The sequence below is a fragment of the Dendrobates tinctorius genome, unplaced genomic scaffold (genome assembly GCF_039654945.1).
Source record: "Dendrobates tinctorius isolate UK_male_01 unplaced genomic scaffold, ASM3965494v1 ptg000133l, whole genome shotgun sequence".
Lineage (NCBI taxonomy): Eukaryota > Metazoa > Chordata > Amphibia > Anura > Dendrobatidae > Dendrobates > Dendrobates tinctorius.
The window spans coordinates 47,193,209-47,220,989 of NW_027361801.1; the positions used below are offsets into that span (position 1 = coordinate 47,193,209).

Sequence of the window (27,781 nt, forward strand, 5' to 3'; positions counted from 1 at the left end):
CCACCGAAGATGGGAGATGAGGGGGAGTTAATGAGTGGAGATGGGGGGGTTAATGAGTGGAGATGGGGATTCTTAATGTGGGGGGATTTGGAGTGGGGATGGGATTTAATGTGTGGGGGGAGATTTGAGGACACAAAATGAAGAGTATGTATGAGGGCATGTATGAGGAATACTGTAGAGAACGGGGTGCTTACTGCCAATTTAGGTGCTCAGAGTTAAAAGACATATTGTACAGTAGAAAAACCTCGGCACACAAAATTTATTAAATATAATGCTCAACTTTATAAGACTAAAGCAATTCTGATAAAGGTATTTCAATACATATATGCTGATACAAAGAAAGTACCTCAGATTACCACCACAGAGATAAAACAGTATTGTTTAGCTCTGTGGTGGTAATCTGAGGTACTTTCTTTGTATCAGCATGTATGCATTGAAATAACTTTATCAGAATTGCTTTAGTCTTATAAAGTTGAGCATTATATTTAATAAATTGTGTGCCGAGGCATGTATGAGGAAACAGTTTGCGGGATGGGTGCAGACAGTATGGGGTGCGAACGGGTAAATGTATGTGGACACAGTATGAGTAGCGATGGGAAAAATGTAAGTGGACACAGTATGGGGAGTGAGGGTGATGGGATGTGTGCAGACACAGTATGGGGAGTCAGGGGTATGTGTGAGCAGGCAGTATAGAGAGTGAGGGGGTAAATATATGAGGAGACAGTATGGTGAACAGGTGGGATGTTAGAGGAGACAGTATGAGGAGGGAGGGGAATAGTGTGAGGCGACAGTGTATTGCAGATATTTGTATTTAGGAGCATTATAATGACACTTCTATCTTTACGGCATCGTGTGGAGAATTGGTGCAGAAGACCGGAGAAGATGGAAGTCTGCAGAGACGGCTGTGGGTGAGAAAACTCGTCATGGGGTCTGGACAAGAAGAAAAGGAGAATGACTGCAGAGACGACATCATCTATAAGGTACATGGATGTAAATATTATTTGTGATACTAATTCTCATATTTTTATTTCTGTTAGGAACATTACAGGGGTTGTCCAGGTCGGTGATGAGTCTGCAGTCATTCTATGTGACTGCAGACTTCTGAATTCTCACAGTGCTCACTGAACGCTGTCAGGATTCTCTTATGCCGGTAATTTACATACATGCAGTCACGTGCTGACTAGACGTCTGTGAATGAAAATGAACTGAGTGAGGCCGGGCACGTCTAGTTGGATTGTGGCCAGAAGTATATAAATCACATACTTGTGCTGACATGACTGTACATCAGCAAGGGAGAATCCTAAAAGTGTGCAGTGCATTCATTGTGAGAATTCAGTCATCACATGGACACTTCACTCATATGCGATTTTCACAGTTATGGTCTTGTGACAACGAGCCGCTCATCTTGCTTTCAGTTTTTTTTACTGAACATTGAGAGCATTAGGGAGAACAGCTTGTGGGTACTTGCAAGTCGCATATGTACCAGGGGGGGTCCACGCTGAACCAAACTCTTGCCCCAGGTGCCAGAAAGCCAAGATACACCTCTGCCTGTTGGTGGGCCTTGAGGACTGGAGTTGGGGAACCCTGTGTAAGCCAATCACCGCATGTGTTGTGGCTGATGAACAGCAGTGAGACATGCAGCTGCAGGGACTCGAACATATTTTTGGAGTATGCAGAAGACAGTGTTAGCACCCAAGCATGCTCAGATAACACCTTATCCCAGCATGTTCGCTCATCACTAATGTTTGGCATGATTTGTTCCAAAAATTGATTAGTTCCTCTTGCCATTCATGGTGTTTATAACATTTAGACTGCGGCATATAAAGCGCTAGATTAGGTTTTTTTTTTCTTTTTAATTATGAAAAGAGAATTTCACACCCTAAAATGTATGAGTTATAGAGCCCCTAAATACAGGAGCATGATTGAAGCCCTTTTTGTATCCAGTTTCACAGACTTTTAGTTTTTTTTTTTTTAGGTTGTAGACAAAGAAGGCCAAAAGGAATCAGATTTACTGGAAACGTCCATTTATGTAGAGGAGAGCAATAAAAAAACCAACAAAAACAAATCCCACAGCAATTTCCTTACTGCTGTAAATTGTTAAGGCAATCTCAGCATCTTTATGCTAAAACAGCTATTAGTTTATTGCCATTTTATCATCACGTTCCGTGCCCACATTTGTATGCCTGGGAATTCAGCTCAGTCACGTTGTTTCAGATCAAGGACAATAAATAGAAACTACAGCACTCCCTCTGAGTCATGACTACCAAAGTGCAGAAAGTAGAGCTGACGGACCAACTGTTTAACCCAGGCTTCATACAGACGATTTATCAGTACACCATCCATGAGCGTTTTAGCCTTTTTTTTTTTACATCTGAATTACATCAGTTTTTATGAATCAACAGTTTAAAAAAAAGCAAAAAAAAAAAAAAAAAAATGCAGTTTCCTGTGTTAATTGCAATGTCGTAAAAAAATGAATGCTATACAGATAATCCATACGGGATCCATTTTTTCCCTGCACCCATAGACTTGTATAGGCAAGGCTCATCCAAAATGTAGAAAAATCTAATGCATGTATGGTTGACGCTTTTTTTTTTCTAGGCATGAGAGATCAATTACAGAATTTAAGTTATTGAATTATACAAGAACAGAAAGCAAAAATGTTGGAATTATTTTTGTGGTTGAAAGCAGAATGTGTCCTATAGAGAAGTGTAACCAGTTTGGCTTTCAAGGAACCAGGATTACTGTACTGGGAAGAAACCAGTTCTGTTACACTGCAAGAACATACAATTTAATAATGGGGCTATCAAAAGCTCAGTTAGGACATTGCATCATCCAAGGATTCCAAAACTCTGGGCTCCATTGTCATATTGTAATTAATTATAAGGGGAAAGGTAAAAGAAGAATTGTTCTCCTGAACTTGGTGTTCTCTAATGTAATGGTCAGGTGTTCCTGGTACAGAGTTTACTATCCACTCCCTGTTGGGTTACTCAGTCCACATGCTCAACTTTTGTATTAAAAGGGTCGCTCTCCTTTCGTTAACCCATTGGCTTGTGGATGTTGATAATAAACACTGACCCTCCCTAGGTCCAGCGCCGCTTTTTCACTGCACACTTCCCCGCTTTAGTCAGCCAGTCAACAATCACCAGGAGCAGCTGGTGAATATTGCTGAACTTATTTTCACCATTTGTAAGACTATGGGCTGTAGAAAATTGGAAGAACAAAACCTCTTTAGACTTGTTTGCTGATACCAGTGTGAGTAAACTGATCATATAGGAACTTAATTGCGATATATCATTTAGTTGATAAGTCATGAACATTCTGTCATTAATGGCCTACTACAAGAAGACACTTAATCTCTATATATCCGTGTGTGGTGTGTGTGTCTCACCAGGACCGGCCCGAGAGATTACGGCGCCCTAGGCGAAATTATTTTGTTGCGCCCCTACTATTCTTGGCAGTAGATGAAAACTTGGGATATAAATTTACGAGCAAAATAAACCACAACAACGATTAATTAACTCTCTCCTAACTCTTTAATCTTCTGAGAAGTTGTATAGGACAAATATATATAAAGTAATCAATAGCACAAAACAAAAACGACCATAGGTAATTAAAATTTTTGTTTCCTTGCCTTTTTTTTTTTTTTAAAAAGGATGACACTAAGTCACCAAGATTAATTTGTTTAGCAACTTCAGATTCTATCGAAATTGTTGCCAACCCAACCAACCTCTCTTGCGTCATATTTGCCCTTAAATATGTACACTTCTTTCCATCCCTAAAACTTTTTGCCTTTTGAAAAGATTTTTTATAATTTTTTCTATTTTTTCTCTGGCGCCCCCTTTGGGTCGGCGCCCTAGGTGGCCGCCTAGTTTGCCTATACGTTCGGGCCGGCCCTGTGTCTCACCAACCAATCACGAAGCGTCTTTCATTTCACCAGAGCTGTGTAAAAGAAGATGAGCTGTGTTTGGTTGCTATGATCAACAGTTTTCCTTGCAACCAATCATTAAGCATCTTTCATTTCACCAGAGCTGTTTTGGTTGCTATGAGCAACAGTTTTCCCTCTCCAGGAAACACCTCAGCAGACACTGACATGGTAGGAGAAATCTAGCATTCCCAGAAATATAAGCTCCCAGCCATTGTCTGCCCCCCAAAAAGGAGCAGAGCGCACATGACAGAAATGAATCACCCCTTCTGTGCCCATATACACATCATCCATCCTATAGGCACATCTTCCCTCTTAAAGGGATCATTGGTATGGAAGTCAGGGCAAATCCATCCAGCGCTCTGATACTGAAACCAGGCCTCTCTTACAGGGATCTCCAGTATGGAAGTTAGGGCAAATCCCTCAGCGCTCTGATTCTCACCCCAGGCTTCTATTAAAGGGATCATTGGTATGGAAGTCAGGGCAAATCCACTCAGTGCTCTGGTTCTGACCCCAGGCTGATGGGATGATGTGGGAAATTAGTAGTCCGGTGGCTCTGGTTGACGGGACGATGTGGGATATCAGGGGTAGTAGTCCGGTAGCTCTGGCTGACGGGACGATGTGGGATATTATAGTGAATGTGCCTATGCGGAGTGGGCGGGGTTCTACACTTAGAGAGAGATATATATATATATATATATATATATATATATATATATATATATATACACACACACACACACATATACATACATACACTCTATATAATCATTATAATTTGTTATAACTAACCGTAGTTAGTTACTATGCCGGGCAGCGTCGGGCTCTTCAGCTACTCCCACCTCAGCCATTTATGGCATGTCCACAGGATATCAAATGGATGTAGGTCTTCAAAGGAGTTCCAGCAACTGGCCATCTTCAGAAGTCCACTAGGAGTGATTGGAGAGAGCTCCACTCATGGTGGTGCGCCCCATTCAAGAGATGGATGCGGGTCACCCAAAAGTGAGATTCCCATCTTTCAGATGGAGAGCACTCCTTTAATTTTTAATACAGATGTCCATTAGTGTACATCCATCCTTTTGTTTGTAGGCACAAACTCCCAGACAGCTGATTATTCTAAAGGCCTCAGCACACATTGCTGGTTAAATTCTAGCCATATAATTAGGCCTTTATCTAATGTTCATGTCATAAATCACAAAGATCAGAATTGGGAGGGATAGAGAAGTTTGGAAAGTGCAAAGGTCCCCATACACATTAGTCTAATATCGACTGAACCTGCCGATATCGATGGGCTCGTCCAACCATCTGATGTATACGAGACTGCTGGTGGAGAGGTTGATCAGGCTGCAGGCATGTCCAATTTTGGACTGTTGATCATATTGCTCTCTTGCAGATGAGCCGTCAGTCAATTTGTCATCTGGTGTCACTCTCAGAGAACACTGGAGCGCTCGGCTGAATGAGCGTTCCTGTGTATGGGAGATTGGGCTGCCAGCTGAACGAGCGACTGAAGCATCATTCATCCAAGAGTCATCTCATGTGTATTGGGGCCTTAACAGCAGGACTGCCTTTTAAAGATCTGAAATAATACTCAAAGTTTATAAGAAAAATGAGGCATTTCAAACCATCATCATATTCAAGTCTATATAGCCTTCTATTGAATTACCCACTTGGAAACCGGTCATAACTGCAGAGTGACATTTGTAATATTAGGAAAAAAAAAAAAAAAAATAAAATACTTTTTATGCTCTAAGATGTACAACAGCTCAAAAAAAATACATCAGGTTAATAACTTAAAATATACATCATTTACCATAAAATATCTACATGTGTATTACAAAGTGCACAAATCTGAGAACAGTTCTATCTTTTCTCATTTGCCTGAGCTGATAAACTGAATAAAATACCAGCAAACCATGGAATTACTACAAGTATTATTCCAAGTGTTTCCTTACCATTTTCTGGTTCTGAGCCCTTGTGTGCCTCCACCTGCGAGCCGAGTAGAAGATAAAGTAGCCCACTGTGGCGGCTGTCACCACAAAGAAAGACACCGAGACAAAGAATATGGAATAATGGTTCATCCAGGATCCATGTTTCTTCCCGACTTCAATAATCATGGTCACCGGGATATGATTACGTACAAGTTCTACAATCTCCATCCCTTTTAGGAATCCTATCATGATGGCAATGGTGTCCTTTGTGCCTGTAAAGGTAAAAAAAAAGTTTTTATTAAAAAAGTGTAAAAGGAAAGAGTCCATCTCTGCTACTTAAAGGGAATCTGTCGCCCCCTGGGACATTTTTAACCTAATATGGGAATACAGGTGATAGAATGGTTACACTAGTCCTACCTGTATTCCCATATCTTTGGTCTGGTTGTTGAGAAATCGTCTTTTATTTCTTTATGTTAATGATTTCTTCCAGGCTCTGGGGTGTGTGGTGCCTGGAAGAAATCTCTGCTTATGGTCTTCATTTGTGTACTACTCACCTCCCATGAGCATCACACTGCCCTGTGTACTGGTGACCCCGGAATCCCACGCCTGCGCCCTGCAATAGCATGTTTATAGCACAACACACAAGAACGCATTGACCACAAGTCCTGAATGTAAAAATATATATACACTTTATTTTATAAATAAAGGTACTGGAGGTATTTTAAAAGCAGCAAAGAATCAGTGTTTTATAATATAAAAATATATACATAAGAGGGCAGTACTATCCATTTCATAAGGGCATATTATTGCAGTAAATGGTGCTAACAAATATCTATCTTACAGTGAAAACTTTTTTTTAAACCAAAATAATATATTCATAATGATGCTTTTCTACTTTTAAAATACCTCAAGTACCTTTATTTATAAAAAAAAAAAAAGTATATATATTTTTACATTCAGGACTTATGGTCAATGTGTTCTTGTGTGTTGTGCTGTGTTTAGTGATTTGACTGTCCTAACAATTATAATTATATAGTCTGTGGGGTTATAAGCTGTAGATACCACTGGGTCTGCATATATCACTGTGTGATTGCTGCTGCTGGTTTTCCCCTGTTTTCCTTTATGTGTGGTGTTCAATAGCACGTTTATACATATCTTAATCGCCCTTCTATGGGCAATGGCTTCATGGTTCTTCTGCGCAGGCGAGTCAGTGCACAGTAGCAGTGACTCACAGGCTCTAGCACAGAAGAACGATGGAGCCATTGCCCATAGAAGAAATTAGCATAAAAAAAAATTCTTGACAAGACCAAAAGCCATGAGGCATACAGGTAGGACTATTTTAACCATTCTATCACCTGTATGCCCACTTTAATAGGTGTAAAAACGTCCGGGGGGGGGGGGGGGGGTAACATATTCCTCTTAAAAGGATAATCCTTCAAAGACCAAATCTTAGATCCACTGTAATGTCACAAGATTTCTCAGTACAAATTGTATGCATCATTAAATAGATCTCCTACACCTGATAAGTTCCTTAAAAAATCCACATCAAGAACGGCTGTATTTTTTTTTTTTTTTTTTAAATTATAAAAAGTCCAGTCTCATTAACATGTGCATTTTATGAGTCGATCTATGGCTGATCCCATAAAATGCTCCTCTTTTTAGGATTATCTATCCATTCTGACATGGATTTTTAAAAGGGAGCTCACCAGTGTCAAGTCCAAGAGAGCTACGTTATTTAATTAATATAGGTAGTTTGCAGTGTGAAATCTGCTGACAGATGTGCTTTAAGCAGCTACTTAGCTTTTTTTCGTATTTGTTTTATATTCTGGCATTTCCTCCTCTACATACCAAATTCCTGGTGGTTTGTGTACACTGCGCTGTCAGACTTGACGTAATTGGGATATGCCTACATGGCACCTACAGTACATTCTGAATTTATAGGTGCATCTCACAAAATTAGAATATCAAAGTTAATTTTAGTTCTTCAATACAAAAAGTGAATGTTTGTACGTAGAGTCATTACAGAGTGATCTATTTCAAGTGTTTATTTCTGTTAATGTTGATGATTATGGCTTACAGCCAATGAAAACCCAAGTCATTATCTCAGTAAATTAGAATACTTTATAACACCAGTATGAAAAATTATTTTAAAATCCAAAATGTTGGCTTACTGAAATCTATGTTCAGTAAATGCACTCAATACTTGGTCGGGGCTCCTTTGGCATCAATTGCTGCATGAATGCAGCGTAGCATGGAGGCGATCAGCCTGTGGCACTGCTGAGGTGTTATGGAAGCCCAGGTTGCTTTGACAGCAGCCTTCAGCACGTCTGCATTGTTGAGTCTGGTGTCTCAGCTTCTTCACAATACCCCAAAGATCACCTATGGGGTTGAGGTCAGGCGAGTTTGCTGGCCAAAGTACAGTGATACTTTTGTTTGTAAACCAGGTATTGGTACTTTTGGCAGTGTGGCAGGTGCCAAGTCCTGCTGGAGAATGAAATTTCCATCTCCAAAAAGCTTGTCAGCAGAGGGAAGCTTGAAGTGCTCTAAAATTTCCTGGTAGACGGCCTCACTAACTTTGGTCTTGGGAGGAAGAAAAAAAACAAAACAAAAAAAACAACAACACACACAGGGGACCTACACCCAGGGCCGGCATTAGGGGCAAGCAGACCAGGCAGCTGCTATGGGGACCCTGTGAGGCAGGGGGTCCACCTGCCCTCAGTGCCGACTCCCCCCCCGGCCACCGCAATGAACTATACCAGCGTCATAGACGCCGGTACAGTTCACAGCAATGATGGAGGAGAGAACGTCCAGCCGATGCTCCCTCTCCCATCATTCCCCGCTCTGCCTTTGACAAAGTGGGTGCGCGATGACGTCATCGCACGCTCACTGTGTGCCAGGCAGTGCAGGGGACAGGAGCCGGGAGCAGAGCAGGCATGAGGAGAAGGTGAGGAGTGTTTTTTTTTTTTTTTTTTAAATATATCGTTATGTGTGCTGGACTGTGGGGCCATTCTCGGCAGGGGGGGGGGGGGGGGGTTACGTTTTACATTATACTCTATGGGGGAGGCTGTGTTATATAATATGGGGGGCTGCATTATATTCTGTGGGAGGTGGGCTGTATTATATGCTATTTGTGGCTACATTATACTATATGAGGGGGGCTACATTGTATTCTATGGAGGTGCTACATTATACCATATAAGGGGTTGCATTATATTCTATGGGGGGGGTTACATTATATTCTGTGGAGTGGCTGCATTATACTCTGTGGGGTAGCTGCATTATGCTCTAAGGGGTGGCTTCATTATACTATAAGAAGGGGGCTGCATTATATTCTATGGGGGTTACATTATATTGTATGGCGGGGCTGCATTATACTGTATCGAGGACTATGGGGAATACATTATATGAAGAACTATGGGGTGCATTATACTATGGGAACTGAATTGTACTACATGGATGACTATGGCGGTGCATTATACTGTGGAGCACTATGAGGAGTGTATTATACTATATGGAGGACTAAGGCTACTTTCACACTTGCGTTTTTTTGCTGCTCGTTTTTTGCGCAAAAACGCATGGAAACGCATACAAACGCAGCGTTTTTCTCAACATTGTCCTCACCAAAAAAGATCAAGAAAACAACAGGGGTTAGGGTTAGTAGTACTAACCCTAACCCCTGACTAACCCTAAACCTAACCCTCCTAACCCCTAACCCCAGACCATACTAACCCTGACTCTACTAACCCTAACCATAACCATTGTCTAACCAATGTACAACAAAAAAAAAAAATGCATGCGCAAAAAAAAAAAAAAAGCATACATGCGCATGCCAATGCGCACCCATAGACTTACAATGGGTGTCTTGCTGTAAAAAAATGCATTGCGTGCGCATGCGTTTTTTTGGGGGCAAGTCGGACGCACAAAAAAATGCAACAAGATGCATTTTGTGCGCCCGAGCGCACACTACAAAAACGCATACAAACGCATGGGTATGCGCACATAAGCGCATCCCATGCAAAATATAGGGGAAAAAAAACGCATGCGTTTTTTTAGCGCTAAATAACAGCACAAAAAAACGCAAGTGTGAAACCAGCCTGAGGAGTGTATTATACTATATGGAGGACTATGGAGTGTAAACTGTAGATGTGCTACTGATAACATGATCCTGTATGGTGATCTGTTAGTGATCCATTAGTGACCATTCTGTCCCCATCATTCTTTCTCAGACGGTGGAAAGAGGCCGGGAAACAAGTGTTGAACTACTTCAATATTGTCGATCACACATTTAGCAGCCTGAACTCAGCACATGTAAATACAACCAAAATGCTTCTGTGTGATGTGCAATATGTTAGCATTTGGGGCCCAATTTTAAACTTTGCCTAGGGCCACACTTTGCCTAAAACCAGCCCTGCCTACATCAGCAGATGACATGGCTCCCCAAACCATCACTGATTGTGGAAACTTCACACTAGACCTTAGGCAGCTTGGATTGTCTCTCCACTCTTTCTCCCGACTCTGGGACTTTGATTTAGAAGATCTAGTGTGAAGTTTCCTCAATCAGTGATGGTTTGGGGAGCCATGTGGTCAGCTTGGCCCTCTACCAGGAAATTTTTAGAGCAATTCATGCTTCCCTCTGCAGACACTCACAGAGAGAGACTGCACTTCACTTTGTATCACGAGTCCTGAACCCAGCACAAGACGTCGACGACCTACCGTCACCGCCAGGAACCGGATCATCAATGCCTGCAGGACACCGGATTCATCACGCGCTAACAGCATTGGTGCCAGCGTTGAAACTTAGGACTCTGCAGTCAGGAAGCCGTCAGACTGATAATTTAACCCTTAAATGAACAGTTGCTATATTTTTTACAATTGTTACCTTACTCTGCACATCTATTGTGCTCATATCAGCTGCCATACCCATGTCTCTCCCTTCTACTCACTGTGTGGAGTATCCCCCTGTTCAAGTAAAATCAATGTTAACCCTTGATCTGCCTCTTGTCAGTTACTGAATCCCGCAACCTGCTCACACTTGTAACAAATGGTAATCCTTCTATGGTCAGGCTCATATGCCGGGTTCAAGCCGAGTATTATGACTCACATCTGCATATTACACTAACAGGCGGGTCCTTGTTTTTGCATTTGTGTCTGATTATTCTACAAGTTATATACCATTTAAACATTTTTTATTTATATATTTTTTTTTTTTTATTTGATATTGACAACTTTGCTTATCCAGATGTTTTTAGAAGCATTCATAGGCACACTGCGTTAAGTAAATAAAGAACATGTAAAAAGCATAGGCTACCTTTTTTTTTCTTAAAAAAAAAAAAAAAAAAAAATTATTAGCCATCCCACCACAACAAGGTGTAACCAATCTGGATAGTCCTTAACTATAGTGGCTCCCTTGGCTCTATATATATATATATATATATATATATATATATATATATATATATATATATATATATATTTTTTATTATTCGGGTTGCAAGCCCTTAGTGGGCCCAAGTTACAAGAGTCCAATGCCAATCAAATAACATCCAAGATTCTAACATGAGCCTGGACATGACACGATAATGTATTGCATTATTTTAAAGGTGAAACTTTTTTTTTTTTTTTTTTTTTTTAAATTGAAAGTCCTGAAAAATGGGATTCAGCAGGTTCTCATGATGAGGCCACGCATTTTAAAACGTGGTATAGAGAGCAACTTTGTGCCTGCCCAAAAAAAAAAAAAAAAAAGTACAGACGCAGACAAAATACGAAGGGACTGCTCTCCTCGTCATAGTATGTAGTATGAATGCTGCCAAATGCGGTTTTGTCTCAATCCAGTTTTTCATGTCTTCAGACAGACCCCGAAGGAACTACAAACATGTGGCAGAAACGTAGCAGAAAACCCAGCCCTACCCAAACCAAATGACAGTTTAGGAAGAATATTGCTTCTAAATTAGCTGGATTATAAAGCTTTAATTAATTGTAACCAGTCTAATTAGTGTTCTTTCAGGTATGGGGTCGTCCCTCACGCAAAGACATTGCAAGTCTGCCCTAACAATTAGTGATTATGTGGTTGTATACAATCGTGTCTGAAGAGATTGATGAGGAGTTCTCTGTTTTTTGAGTGCTAGGTGCTAAAATGATTTCTTTAAAAGGTACTGTCACACTTAGCGATGCACCAGCGATCCCAACCAGCGATATCACGCGGTCAGGATCGCTGGTGCATCGCTAAGTGGTCGCTAGTGAGCTGCCACACAGGCAGATCTCACCAGCGACATAGCAGTGGTCGGCGGTCGCTACTTACCTGTCAGACGAGGTGATCCTGACGTCCTCCTGCTGGCGTCGCTAGTCGGCGCCACGGGAAGCCCAGCAGGAAGCTGACGACGAGAAACGGTCCAGGACGTTCTCGCGCAATCAGCGATAACCAGCGGGGGAGCCGGTCAGAGGCAAGTATCACACAGAGATATCGCTAGCAATATCGCCGCTATGTCACAAAACCAGTGACGTTACAGCGATATCGCTTAGTGTGACAGGCCCTTAAGGGCTCGATCGCATGACCAAGAGAACCAGGCCAATTATGCTAATCACACTCTGATCAAACTCTGATCCAAGTTTGCTCAGATTTCCTCATAGCACACTGAGGAAAGGATTGAGAACAGAATTTCTACATAATCTCCAATCTGGGAGTTAAGCTCCCGTCACACACAGCGAGATCGCTGTGTGTGACACCTATCAGCGACCGGCCCCCCTGCCGGTATCGCTGTGGAAAGCTCTGGACATTTTTTTTGATCATTGGTCTCCCGCTGGCCAGCATGCATCGCTGCGTGTGGCAGTCGGGAGACCAGCGATCTGGAGCTGGTAACCAAGGCAAACAGCGGGTTCTAAGCGCCGCAGCCCTGCTGTTTACCTTGGTTACCAGCTCCCTGCACCAGCACGCTGGTGCTGTTCGCTGGTGAAGCTGATTGTTTGGCAGCTCACTAGCGATCATGTAGCGACACACCAGCGATCCTGACTAATTCAAATTGTTGTCAGGATCGCTGGCGAGTTGCTGTGTGTGACGGGGCCCTTAGTGGAAATCAGATTGCACCCGGATGTCATTTTAACGCACTCCGATGTTTTCCCACACACCCAAAAACTTGAATGGGTGAGTGACATCTTATTTAAGAGTGAAATCAAAGCATGAATGGATAGCTCAGTGGAGGAAAAAAAAAAAAAAACAAAAAACAAAAAAAACCCACATCAGAACTGCTACATTGAATAACACTGGTCAAAGTGCTATCCGATAAAACATTGGACAGCACTCGTCCTAAAAAAAGAAAAAAAAAAAAAAAAAAAAAAATAATATATGAATTTCCTGCATGTCCACCTATACCCCATGCAGTGACTTATCCATGATTTGATAGTTTAGTAGGTATGGGCAATAGGACGTGATCAATCTTTTAGACAAGGAAGACCCATCTCAAACAAATGATTACTCTTATGGAGAGCCGTTTAACCCTATAGTCCTGTCTGAGGACCTTACATGATGTAGGAACACAGCAATGTCCCCTGTACAGAAAGTTCAAGGGAAAGCAAAACAGATAATGATTGGCCTAACGGTTTAGTGGGCCAAGCTGTCAGACAACTTCTTTAACCAACAATCTAACCCCGCATTTCCTAAACTCCAATTCAAGGCCCCCCAAAACAGGTTATGTTTTCAGGATTTCTTTGGTATTTCACAGGTGATTTTGATAGGGTTTTGGCGGATTGCAGACAGCAGCTTTTCTATCCTTTCCTATTTAGTTAGCTTGGGCCCCATCATTTGCTCAGCCTTTTTTTCTTCTTGCTTCACAGTCATTATATGTTGGGGGCTGCCTATTGCTTTGGGGTCTGCTCTGGGGCAATTTAGATTTCCCTTTCTGTCTTAAGGCTATTTAGTTCTCCGGCTGTGATCGAGGGGGACTAGGACACCGTAGGAACCCCCACGGCTACTGCTAGTTGTTGTTGATAGGTTCAGGGGTCTGCAATCCGATAGCTAGTATTTCTGTTTTTGCCTCCTACGGTGACTCATTCATAACAGAATCACCAGCCATACCGCAGATCCTAGGATACTCAATAGCAGGAAAGAATTGGGGAAAAAAAAAAAAAAAAAAAAAAAAAAAGTGTGTATATTCTTTCCTCTATAATCGCTGAGGCCGTAGGGGGAATTTTTTTTTCTCAATTTTTTTTCCGCTAGCTGCGGAAGTGCGGGGAATTTCCACCTACCTTGCTCATTTACATGCTGCTGAACCAAAGATTCCTACACCTGATGTATTTTTTGGGGATCGGTCTAAATTTTTGAATTTCAAAAATAATTGTAAATTATTTTTTGCCTTGAAGCCTAACTCGTCAGGGAGCTCCGCGCAGCAGGTTAAAATTGTCATCTCTTTGCTGCGTGGCGATCCCCAGGATTGGGCGTTTTCTTTGAAACCAGATGATCCTATTCTGACTAATGTGAACGCATTTTTTCAAGCCTTGGGGTTGTTGTAGGATGTACCTAATGCTATTGATCAGGCTGAAAAGACCCTGTTGGCATTGAGACAGGGTCGAGATTCTGCAGAATTGTACTGTCAAAAATTCCGAAAGTGGGCGGTCCTACCTACCTGGAATGATAATGCCTTGGCAGCTCTCTTTAGGAAGGGTTTGTCAGAAGCCGCAAGAGATCCTATGGTGGAATTTCCTGTTCCCTCTGGTCTTGACGATTCTAGGTCATTAGCCATTCAGGTTGATCGGCGTTTACGTGAACACAGGACTGCACGAGAGGTGTTGCCACCTGTTGAACAAGTGTCTGAACCTATGCAATGTGAGAGTTTTGTCCAGGGAGCAACGTCAGGAGTTCAGAAGGCGTAATAAGCTGTGTTTTTTTTGTGGAGATGCCTCGCATATTATTTGTCTGTCCTAAACGAGAGAAACGTTTTGCACACACGTTTTCTGTGGGTGGTGTTCAACCTAAGTTTCTTCTGGCAATTACTCTGATCTGCTCCCTGTCCACATTTTCCGCCAAGGCTTTTGTGGATTCGGGAGCAGCCCTGAACCTAATGGACTTGGATTTTGCTAAACGTTGTGGATTTCCGATGACACCTCTGCAGATGCCTATCCCGTTGAGGAGGATTGATGCTACTCCTTTGGCGAAAAATAAACCTCAGTTTTGGACCCAGGTGCGGGTCGCCCGAGACCATCAAGAAAATTGTAGATTTTTGGTGTTGCATAATACCATTGTTCTGGGGTTTCCCTGGTTGCAAATTCATAATCCAGTTTTGTATTGGAAATCTGTCTGTGGCGAGTTGGGGTTGTCGGTGTGCCCTTAGTGAGGCTCCGGTTTTTTCCACCTCTCCTCAGTCGCATGATGTTCCTGACTATTTGGCGGACTTTTATGATGTATTTAGTGAGAATGAGTCTGCGTCTTTGCCTCCTCATAGGAGTTATGACTGTGCAATTGAACTGAGCCCGGGGTGTAAATTTCCCAAGGGTCGGCTCTTCAATTTATCTGTACCCGAGCACGAGGCTATGCGATCCTATATTAAGGAGGCGTTGGAGAAGGGTCATATTAGACCATCCTCTTCACCATTAGGTGCTGGGGTTTTTTTTCGTGGCCAAAAAGGATGGTTCATTAAGGCCTTGTATTGATAATCGTGCCCTCAACAAAATTACTATTAAATATCAGTATTAGTTACCCCTGATTTCGGATCTATTCTCCAGAATTAAAGGTGCTTGCTGGCTTACCAAGCTTGACCTCAGGGGGCGTATAATCTTATCCGCATTAAGCATGGGGATGAATGGAAGATGGCGTTTAATACTCCGGAGGGACATTGAGTACCTGGTGATGCCTTTTGGGCTCACTAATGCCCCTTCTGTCTTCCAGTGCTTCATGAACAACATTTTCCGAGACTTTGTGGATAAATTTTTGATTATCTATCTGGATGATATTTTGATCTTCTCCAAGGATTGGGATTCTCATGTGGAACATGTTCAGACGGTGTTCCGGATCTTGAGGGAGAATTCCCTGTATGTCAAAGGATCGAAATGCCTTTTTGGGGTACAGAGGATTTCATTTTTGGGATTTATTTTGTCTCCGTCAACTATTGAAATGGACCCGGCCAAGGTACAGGCCATTTATGATTGGGTTCAGCCCACTTCTTTGAAGGCCCTCCAGAAGTTTTTGGGTTTTGCTAATTTTTATCGGAAATTTATAGCAAAATTTTCTAGTATTGCCAAGCCATTGAGTGATCTGACTAAGAAGGGTGCTGATGTGTTGAATTGGTCTCCGGAGGCCGTTTCTTCCTTTCACGAGCTGAAGCGAAGATTCACTTCTGCCCCGGTTTTGCGGCAACCTGATGTCTCACTCTCATTCCAGGTAGAGGTGGACGCTTCTGAGATTGGTGCAGGAGCAGTGTTGTCCCAAAAGGATCCTGTAACATCTAAAATGAATCCCTGTGCTTTCTTTTCCCGAAAGTTCTCTCCATCTGAACGCAACTGATGTGGGGAATCGGGAACTGTTCGCCATGAAATGGGCATTTGAAGAGTGGAGACATTGGTTGGAGGGAACTAAACATCAAGTCGTGGTCCTCACTGACCACAAGAATTTGATATACCTGGAGTCGGCCAAACGCTTGAACCCTAGACAGGCTAGGTGGGCCTTGTTTTTTTACATGTTTTGATTTTGTGGTCTCTTTTCTTCCTGGCACTAAGAATGTCAAGGCTGACGCTCTCTCTAAGAGCTTCTTTGCTGATTCTCCTGTGGTGACCAAGCCTGCTACCATCTTAGGCGAAGGGGTAGTTTTTTCTGCCATCTTGCCCGATTTGAGACGTTCTCTGGAAGAGTTCCAGGAGGACAAACCTGAGCGTTGTCCCAGTGGAAAGTTGTATGTTCCTGACCAGTGGAAGAAGAGAGTGATGTCTGAAGTTCATTGCTCTGCATTGGCTGGTCATCCAGATATTTTTGGTACTAGAGATCTGGTGAGTCGGTCTTTTTGGTGGCCCGCCTTGTCTCGTGATGTCAGGAATTTTGTGCAGTCCTGTGGGACTTGCTCCCGGTCTAAACCTTGTTCTCGCTCTGGTGGGTTGTTGATGCCTTTGCCGGTCCCCAGGAGGCCATGGACCCATATTTCAATGGATTTCATCTCTGATATGCCGGTCTCTCAGAGAATGACTTATTTGGGTGATTTTTGATAGGTTCTCTAAGATGGTTCATCTTGTACCACTCCCCAAGTTGCCGTCTTCCTCTGAGTTGGTGCCCCTGTTTTTGCAACAGGTGGTTCGCTTGCACGAGATTCCTGAGAACATTGTATCTGACAGAGGAGATCAGTTTGTGTCTAGATTTTGGGGGGCTTTCTGTTCCAAGCTGGGAATTCAGTTGTCCTTCTCTGCTTTTCACCCTCAGACCAATGGGCAGACGGAGAGAACAAACCAGACCTTGGAGTCGTATTTGAGAGGTTTTATTTACGCTGATCAGGATGATTGGGTTTCATTTTTGCCATTGGCAGAATTTGCTTTAAATTATAGAGCTAGTTCTGCCACTTTGAGGTCACTTTTTTTTTTTGTAACTTTGGGTTTCATCCTCGATTTTCTTCAGGGCAGGTGGAGCCTTCTGCCTGCCCAGGTGTTGACACTGTGGTGGAGAGAATGCACCAGATCTGGGACCAAGTGGTGGATAAGTTCTCTCTCCCAGGAAAAGGGCCAGCGGTTTTCCAACCGACATAGGACCATTGGTCCCCAGTTCAAGGTTGGTGATATGGTTTGGTTATCATCAAAAAATATCACTATGAAGGTGGCTTCTCCTAAGTTTAAGCCTAGATTTATTGGACCTTACAAGATTTTGGAGATTATTAATCCGGTCTCTTTTCGGTTGGCTCTTCCTATCACATTTAAAATCCATAATGTGTTTCATAAGTCCTTGTTGAAGAGGTTTGTTGAACCAGTCGTTCCTGGGGTGGCACCACCGGACCCTGTATTGGTTGAAGGTAACATGGAATATGAGGTAGAGAAGATACTGGATTCCCGTCTGGCTAGACGGAGACTCCAGTGTTTGGTTAAGTGGAAGGGTTATGGTCAGGAGGATAATTCCTGGGTCTCTGCCTCTGATATTCATACCAAAAGATTGGTGCGTGCCTTTCAAATCGGGCTCACCCTGATCGCCCTGGTGGCGTGGATGAGTGTTCGGTGACCCTTCCTCAAGGGGGAGGTACTGTTGTGAGTTCATTTTCCCCCTTCACCATTGAGGTCTGATGAACTCCCTCTTCTGGTGAAGGAAGGTAGTGAGGCTGAATACCAAGCACCTGTGCAGGATGATGACTGGGTGACTGGAATTGCTGACTGAATATAAGGCAGCTGACGCCCTTCTGCCTTGCTGGTGAGCTCTCTGAGGGTTTCTAGGAGACCAGTCTGTTTCCTGCTCCTCAAAAGCTAAGTTTTCTGCTCTGCTTTTTGCATTTGTGTTTTGGTTTTGTTTTGCATTGCTTTTCTGGATTTCTGCCATTCCCTGCTGGGGTGAGCTGAATTCCTTTTTGCTCTGTCTTCAGAAAATACCTGAGTACTGATAGTCTTTTTGAAGCCTAGTGTCTTCAGGGCTTTTTTCCCTATCAGTCTGTTGGCTCTTGTTTTGATAGGGTTTTGGCGGATTGCAGACAGCAGCTTTTCTATCCTTTCCTATTTAGTTAGCTTGGGCCCCATCATTTGCTCAGCCTCTCTGTGTGAGTGTTTTTTCTTCTTGCTTCACCGTCATTATATGTTGGGGCCTGCCTATTGCTTTGGGGTCTGCTCTGGGGCAGTTTAGATTTCCCTGTCTATTTAGTTCTCCGGCTGTGATCGAGGGGTCTAGGGCACTGTAGGAACCCCCCACGGCTACTGCTAGTTGTTGTTGATAGGATCAGGGGTCTGCAATCCAATAGCTAGTATTTGTTTTTGCCTCCTACGGTGACTCATTCATAACATCTGATGCTACCTTAGGCAGATAAGCGGTTCTGTTCTTAATATCACCCTGTCCTGAAAAACTTGTGTATAGGGTGGATTTACCGAGAGAGCCTGCAAGTCGCTTACTCTATGGGCTGATGTAAGGGCCACTAAAATGATCGTCTTTAGGGTCAGATATTTTATGGGTAGCTGATGTAAAAGGCTCGTACGGTTCTTTTGCAAGGGCCTCTAGTACCAGGTTTAAATCCCATGGGGCTCTTCTGGGTATTGGAGTAGGCCTAGACCTATGGCAGGATTTGATAAATCTGGCTACCCATCTATTTGCTGCCAAGTTGCAGTTATAGAGCGCTCCTAGTGCAGATACCTGAACCTTCAGAGTGTTCACCGCTAACCCCAGCTGCAACCCTGATTGTAAAAACTCCAAGATGGCACTAATCAGGGGTTCTTGTTCTAACGGCTTACCTAGGAACTGCAGGAATTTATTCCATGTTCTGCCGTAGATATTGGTTGTCACCGGTTTCCTACTCTTTAGCAGGGTGGCCACCAACCCGTGAGAAACCTCCATTAAAAGCGACCTTTCAAATTCCACGCCGTCAGATGGAATCCTTTGATTTGAGCGTGGAATATTGGACCTGAGCTAGTAGGTCGGGGATCTCTGGCAGAACCCATGGATCGGGGAAGGACATCTTTCGTAGCAGCGCAAACCAGGGCTTTTTTGGCCAAAATGGAGCTATTAGAATCTCTCTGACCTGATCGTTCCTGATCTTCTTGACAACTGTTGGGATCAGGGCCACTGGGGGGGGGGGGGGGGGGTGGAACGCATAGGCTAGCCTGAAGTCCCACGGAATCTGCAATGAGTCCAAAGCCCATGGTTCTTCCCTCGGGTTTAGTGAGCAAAACCTCTCTACTTGCCTGTTGTTTCTGTTGGCAAAGAGGTCTATCACCGGTTTCCCCCAAAGCTGTGTTAGTTTTTGAAAAATGGACTGATTTTGAGCCCAATCTCCTTGCCTCAGAGTATTGCGGCTCAGGAAATCGGCCTCTATGTTTTCTGCCCCTTTTATGTGCAAGGCTGTTAAGGAGTGTAGGTGTTGCTCCGCCCTGCCAAGAATATCGCCCGCTGTCATTAGGGAGTGAGACCTTGCTCCCCCCCCCCCTTGGTGGTTGATGTACGCCACCGTTACTTTGTTGTCTGACATAACGCGGACATTGCGACCCCAGAGTAGGGAAATGAAGTGGATTAAGGCTTTGTTCACTGCCCACAGTTCTCTCAGGTTGGAAGATGCCCCCATTTCTTGAGGCCTCCAGGAACCCTGGGCCACATGACCCCATGTGTGCCCCCCACCCCAGGGAGCTCGAATCTGTCAGTATTACGTCGGTCATCTGTCTGTCCCAAGGCATTCCCGAAGCCAAGTTTGTACTGTCCAACCACCAGTTGAGAGAGTCTCTGGTCTCTAACGAAAGCTACAGTCTTCCTTCTAAACGCCCTCTCAGCGATCTTTGTGCTGACACTCTCTCTCCCTGGAGCTGTCGGGTGTGAAATTGAGCCCACCTGACCGCTGGAATACAGGCCGTCAGGGTACCTAGCAGAGACATCGCGTTTCTCAATGTCATACGAGGTTGGTCTCGGGCCGCCAATGCCATGTTCTGTACCTTCTCTATTTTGATATCCGGAAGCAGACACGCTTGCTGTTCTGAATCCAGGATAAATCCCAGGAAGGTCTGTTTGCTTAAGGGCTGTAGTTTTGATTTTTTGAAATTTATTATCCACCCTAATTCCTGTAAGGTGTCGGTCACCCGGCTCAACTGTGCCGTACAGTGGTCCTCTGAGCTACCCACTATAAGGAAATCGTCCAGGTAGGGTATTATGACCGTATTCTGAATTCGGAAGAAGGCTGTTACCTCCGCTATGACCTTGGTAAAAACCCTCGGGACTATAGATATGCCAAATGGAAGAGCTCTGAATTGGAAATGCCTGAGTATGCCCTGGATATAGAGAGCCACTCAAGTATTTTTGGTAGTCTGGATGGATAGGGATGTGATAATATGCATCCTTTAAATAGACTATGACCATAAAACAATTTTGATGTAGCAGCTTTATGGCTGTAGCCACCGATTCCGTCTTGAAAGTTTGATTCCTTATCCACCGATTGAGACCTCTGAGATTTATGATTGTCCTGAACGACTGATCTGTGTTTTTTTTTTTTTAATCAGAAAAGGGGGGGGGGGGGGGGGAGAAATAGAACCCCCTTCCTTCCTGTGTATGTGGGACTTCGGAAAGGACCTGCTTGTCCATCAGGCTCAGGAGCTCTGATTCTAAGGCCAACTGTTCTTCGATTGCCTTCCTGATAGGGGTAATGACAAACACGGCTTTTGGCTGGCGAACGAAGGAGATTCTCAGGCCTTCTCTTAAGATGCCTAGGATCCAGGTATTGGAAGAGATCTTCCCCCAGGCCTGGGGGGAAAAAAAAAAAAAAAAAAAAAAAGAGGAGTGCCAATCTCCCCCCTACCGGGATGCTGGCGTCATTGTGGAGATTTCTTTGCAGTGGAGGTGCCTCCAAACATAAATCCTGACTCCTTTTTCCTTTTATCTTCCCATCTTCTCCTATTGAATCTTCCCCTCCGAAAGGGCTGTCTTCTCTGGTATGTCGGGAACCTGGGGAAGCCTTTCTTCCTATCGCTTGCCTTTTCCAGGATGTCATCCAAGTTTTTCCCGAATAAAAACCAAACACAGGGGAGAGATCACAGCTTAGCTTTAGATTGCAGGTCACCTGGACAGCCTTTAAGCCACAACGCGCGTCTGGCAGCATTCGATAAGCCTGCCGACCCAGGCTGTCAACCTCAGAGTCCGCTGAGGTGTCTGCCAAAAAAAGCTGCTGCCCCGTGCAGGAAATACATATCTGCCAATATCTTTTCTCTTGGGACATTTGACGCTAGCCTCTCTAACTGCTGCAGCCAAATCATCAGGGAGCACGCCGTGCAGGTGCCTGCTATTGCCAGCTTTAATCCTCCCGCTGTTGCTTCCCATGCATGCCTCAAATAGGAATCAGCTTTTTTGTCTAGCGGGTCCCTAAGAACCCCTGAGTCTTCTAGGGGTAGGGACGACTTTTTTGAAGACCTGGACACCGCTGCGTCAATCTTTGGGACTTTGTCCCATATTTCCGCATCTTTGTGCTCAAAGGGGTATCGTCTCTTGGAGGCGGAGGGAAGAGCCCCTGATCTCTCGGGTTTCCTCCATTCTCTCTCAATAAGCGCTTGGATCTTTTCATTCACTGGAAAGGTCCGTTTTTTCCTCTCTTGAAGCCCCCCAAACATGACATCCTCTAGGGATTTAGCTGCTTTCTCTTCCTGTAGGCCCTTTGTTGTTCTAATGGCCTTTAGGAGAGCATCAGTGTCTTCTACGGGAAAACATGGCTTACCCCCCCCCCCCCCCCCCCCCCCGTGTCACTGTCTGAGGATGGCTGTTCAGTCTGACATAAGGCTGAAGAGGAGTCTGATGGAGAACTAGAGGGATTCTTTCTACCTTTCCTCAACAAGGTCTTAATTCAACCCTCCATCTCTGACCTAAGGGCCAATATCAGGTTGGCTGCGAAACTAGGCGCTTCTTCTGCCATGGTTCGCTGAATGCAACTGGCGCAGAGATCTTTCTGCCAGTCTCTTCCTAGGGGAGTTTTACATAAGGCGCAGTCCCTATTCTTCTTACTTCCCGCTTTTTTAGGTTTTTCCTACGGGGTAAAACATACAACAGGGAACCCCTATTAACAAAATGCTAGCATTCACAAAGATCACTCACCACCCGTAATCAAAGGTACCGACTTGGAGGCTGCGTCGGAGCACGTGACCTGTGCTCTTTGGACCTTGAGGAGTCTCCCGACCTGCGGCTGGGGCGGCTGCTGCTTGAGTGGCTACCATGTTTGCAGCCGGAGGGTTGTGAAGGAGGGAGAGACAATGATCGCTCCTGTTCTGACTCCATCTTGCACCGAATGCCCTGCCGCTGTTCCTCGTTTAAATAGTGCGCCGCCGTCCTGTTGGGTGTCTCCTCCCCTCCCCCCCTGCGACCGCCGGCCGACCACTTCAGAAAGCCGGTGTGGCAGCCGGCGCCATGACACAGTCGCCTTTTGCTGATGTCAGCCGGTGCATTCCCATGATCCTCTGTGCCGCCATCAGTGGCCAGAAGACGCCCGCGGCTCTCCCCTGCTAGATGTCCCGGGGATTGAGATTGCCATGATAGGCACCGCCGACAATGAGATTCCCTCCAGGACAGGAACCCAACTGAAGCGGGGGAGAGGTGCCGCCCCTTATATCTCAGTAGGTTCCTGTCCTGGCGGGGCGGATCCCTCTCTCAGGTGTGCTGTCATGGGTGAAGGGTAAAACCTGTTTCATGTAGTATTTAAGAGGCTGGGCAAGATATTTCTTCTTGGACAGAGAGGATCTGTGGTGCCCCTGAGGCTCAGTCGCCACAGAGGTACTGCACCTTCTCCTAAGGTGTAGTGCCCCACCATCCTGGTAAGTTGGGAGCTCCTTTCCGCACTCCAACACACGATAGTTCAGCACTGATCACATTGCGGCTCATGCTTAGAGGGTAGCAGAGCACCTCTGGTGATTCCTTGCTTCGTAACACGAGATGTGCTGGGAGGTGGGTGGAGTTGAGATTCATATATAAAAGAGTGGGAAAGTTTAGAATTACAGTTCAGTCCCTCAGAGGGGTCAGTCCCTTAGAGGGCAGTCTGGGGTGAGTCCCAGAGGAGTGAGAAGGCCCGTCAGTCAGGAGAGCCTGAGGACGGGTCCAAGGAGAGAAGGAGTGCTGCAGCTGCCTCAGTGACCTGAACCAGCTGGCACGGGAAAGAGAAGAGAAGGAGAGACGTAGAACTGCAACCTAAGCTTCCATAAGAGAGAGAAGGAACAGCGTGGAACGAAGGAGTAGAGAGAATAGAGAGGAGTGGGTTGGATAGGAACCCTGCCTATAGGTTCTCAGCGCAAGGCCGGGTCCCCGAGGTTGTATGGACACTTATGGTTCTGCAGCAGACACCGGTGGAGTAGTTGGCTGTAAATGCACTACTCCCATCTAAGACTTGGGACACAACAGCAAACGAATAGAGAGCCAGGATTCAGGAGAAGGGAGTCCCCGAAGCAGGCTACAGCTGTCTGTCATACAAGTAGAGTTGTTAGGAACATCCGACAGGAGCAACTTCAGGGAACCACAGTACTGGAGTTTTTCCACACTAAAAGGCACAATAGAGGAGTCGTTCAGGAAAAGCACATGTTGGCGGAGTGTTGGAGAGGAGAGACCTGACTTGCCCGGGAGGTTGATTGAGTCTCTACCCCGGAGGACACGGCACGGAGGCAGGCACCAGTGTGCACCACAAACTGAGTAAAGCTTTGAAACTGCAAGCTCTGGTGTCCTCCATTCATTCGTCACTAACACCTTCAGCACCGCTACATCTGGGTACCAGCATCTATACCCTTCTGCGCCTCTCCTCATTCCATTACTCCTACACTGCCCTGGGACTACAGCTCCACCTGTGTGGAGCTACACCATCTTTGCTGCATCAGTCCCAGTGGATCTGCAAGCAGCGTTGGCTCAACATCTTACTTGCCAAACACCATGGGTGGCGTCACAAACTTTCCATATAAACTACATTACAAACATCACCGCCATTGATATTTGGCGCCCAGGGCCACGGACCGGGTCACCGCTGCAGTGACCCCTCATCCCCCTGACTACCGAGTACCCCACGGCCCTGGGACGGGGGGAGACCCAGATCCATGTAGACCAAGTTGTGGTTTCATTGACTTACTAGCTCAGGTTTCTAGTTTGATTACACTTGGTAATGGAAAGTGTTCTGTCCACATCGACTTTGAGACGGGATTGTTTACCACAGTAAAACACACTGGTCATAGTTTGAGATTTCTAATCTTTAGCCAGTGGAGAATATGAATCATAGAGATGAAAGCCAAAAAGAAACTGGACATCTAATCCCATCTATTGCTGTACCTCAATTATGATTTATGCTAGCAGATTAGTGAAAGAAAGCCTAACTTACATGTCTAATAGATAACAAAACATATATGATATATCCTTTGGACAAGCCATAAAAGTCTGGCTTGGGACGATCGAGTTTGGAAACTGTTTGCTTAGCCCAATTACATTTTTGTTTTCAAATTATTTCTAAAAAACCAATAAAATTAACAGGGTAGGGAAAGGAAGGTAGGAAGAGAGTGGGGAATAAACAACCTTGTACAGGTACGGAAATTTTTTTTTAAAAACTAGAGAACCCACAAATAGGCATAGAATAACATATCGAATAACAACAAAAAATAAAAAAAATAAAAAATAGATAATCCTTATTATGGGGTAACATTCTTGGAAGGAGATACAGCATCCCAGTACTAAAGTGCCCAGGTTTAAACTTCAAAATATAGTGCCTCTTGTTGAGCCTATTTAATATGAAATTTGTTGTTCCAGGTCTTCCATTTTTTTGAGTATTTGTGAATGTGATTGTTGTTAATCGCAAATCTGCGTTCTAAATCGCTGTGTTGGCCTATCTTGTCAAGTATATCTGAAAACTTTGGAACCTCTGCTTTCTTCCACCATTGTGCTAACATGGTCTTGGTCACTAAGAGGATGTGTATGATAATGTGTCTTACCAAATCATCAAATTGTTCCATGTCTAATGAAAGAAGTGCTCTTTCGGGTGTAATTATGAAGTCCTTAGCAATGAGGTTAATGTGCTGTGTGAATTGAAGCCAGAGGTTTTTGATTTTTGAACAACCCCCAGAAAATATGGTAGAGGTTCCCTTGGTGTCCACAATCTCTCCAGCACAAGGAAGATAGCTCTGTGTTAAAATGTGATAAATAGGTGGTACTATACCCCGACGAGGTTAACAATTTGAAATAACTCATGAAGACCCATTGATATGTTGGAATTGTAAGTGTTTTTGATGGCATCGTTCCAGATCTCGAGACGGATATCAGCACCAAAATCGGACTTCCATCTCTTCATGTATATGTTTTTGTGGCTCGTTAGGTCTTTGACGACAGATCTATACAAATTACGCAGACTCCAGAGGTTTTTATTTTTAAGGTTGCACAACAGTGAAGTTTGAATTATGAAATGCTAAGTCTTCCCTTTTATGAATTTCCAAATTCTGTCTTTCAACATGGTGTAAAAGACTAGCTCAGATGACGGTAAATTATATTTAACCCTGATCTCACCGAATTTCAGGAACTCCACTAAAAACATCCCCCACCCTTTTAATTCCAGATTTCCCCCAAACCTCCGGTATCGGGAGATCATCCATCAGTGCCAATGAAGAAAGAGGCAACTTTAAGATTTGCTCTGCTTTTTTGATATTTTTAGTCGGCTTAATGAGATCCCTCCAGGCTGAGATTATCGGCAGGAATATAGGATGAGATGAGTTCGCGCTGGGCTTTTGCAGAAGGAAGTTAAAGAAAAGCTTTTGCAATGAACCTCTATCACTAGCATCTCTCTCCAAGCCATACCAAGCTGGATGCGTCATGTTTTCAGTAAACCAGTGCCAGCTCTGTTTAATGAGCGAGGCCTGATAATAAGCGTATATGTTGGGCAGTCCTGCGCCCCCATGTTTTTTATTTTTGTACATCAAGTCTGCAGATATTCTTGCTTTTTTACCTTTCCAAATAAATAGTCGGATGAGCTCTTGAGCTTTATCAATGGTTTGGCGTGGAAAGCTAACTGGTAAAGTCCTAAATATGTATAAAATTTTGGGAAGGATAAAAGTTTTGACTGCCAGAATCTTCCCAAAGATGGAAGTCTCTAGCTGAGCCAAAAAGGATAGATCGCCTGTAATAGTCTTTATAATGCTGTCTAAATTGGCCCTAACTGTGGCTTGGATTGATCCAGCTATTCTAATCCCTAGATAGACAATCTCTTTCTCCTCCCAAATGAACTGGGTTTAGCCCAATTACATTTTTAACTGATCTCTCTACGTGATTGGGCAGCATGTATCAGTCGTCATGTTTCCTTTAAGCATTACTCATATCTGCTGTCATATCAAGAGAGTTTTGACTTAAATTAGCCTCTCACACTTTTACCTGCATGGACATGGAATAATATTAGGCTGGACACAAGTTATGTAAAGATGGATTCACATTTGGTTTTGCCATTTTGCATCCATAGGCTTGTTTTGAATACCTCGGGTAAGCTTTTGAAGCAAAGACACTCATTCATCAGGCAAGTTAGCCAAAAAAGATATCCCTCCTAGAATACTTTTTTTTGGGCATAAAGTACAGAATTTTCTGACTAACACTGTCACAAAATAATTTGTTATTGTACATCACTTACTACCAAGCAAAAATCCCAGATAGAAGTCACAGACTAGTGATTACAACCGATCAGTTATGGAAAAAAAAAAAAAAAAAAAAAAAAAAAAAAATAATAAATATAATATATATATATATATATATATATATATATATATATATATATATTTTTGTCTTCTACTTCCAGTTGCAATTGCAAAAGTTCAGCATGCTGCTCTTACCATGTGTCTAAACACTGTGACCCAGGCAAAGCGGCTTGCTGGCACCCTTTCCCACTCCACTCCTCCAACACCCAGTAATTGTTTAAATGTGCCGATTGCCTCTTACCAACTATATGACAAGGGGACAACTATGGGTATCAGTAAAAAGCAGAAGAGACCTCATGTCTGTTTGTACATGTGATCCACTTAAACTTCATTCCATATGGAGGATTAGGAAGGTCAAATCCCATAAAGATGAAGCAATTAGCAAACATGGACTTTGAAACCACTTTTATTGACGCAGAGCCTAGATCACAACCAATGACCCATGAAAAGTTTCAATTTAATACGTCTTCCTTGTCCTAATGACGGCTTAGCTACAGTCAATGTTTAGATTTTACACCTGGGCGTTCTGTAAATGGAGAATCAAGAGGTGTAATAAAAGTATCAGCATCTCCTGTTTTGTTTTTTTTTCCCCCACTCAGTACTGTACCTGCATGCTTTTGGCTCA

At 43.8% G+C, this 27,781-nt stretch overlaps 1 protein-coding gene and 1 long non-coding RNA gene across 3 annotated transcripts in view; one reads left to right on the forward strand and one right to left on the reverse strand.

The window, feature by feature from the left end:
• RNF128 (ring finger protein 128) overlaps positions 1–27,781 on the reverse strand; it is a 349,513-nt gene that overhangs the window by 50,178 nt on the left and 271,554 nt on the right. For both annotated transcript variants that reach the window (XM_073543624.1, XM_073543623.1), the window contains exon 2: positions 5,875–6,122. In XM_073543624.1, coding sequence (XP_073399725.1) covers positions 5,875–6,122 — 248 coding nt within the window. The remainder of the gene's footprint in view (positions 1–5,874; positions 6,123–27,781) is intronic.
• Positions 1–27,781, forward strand: part of LOC141048165 (uncharacterized) — a 100,629-nt gene that overhangs the window by 29,180 nt on the left and 43,668 nt on the right. The window lies entirely within an intron of this gene.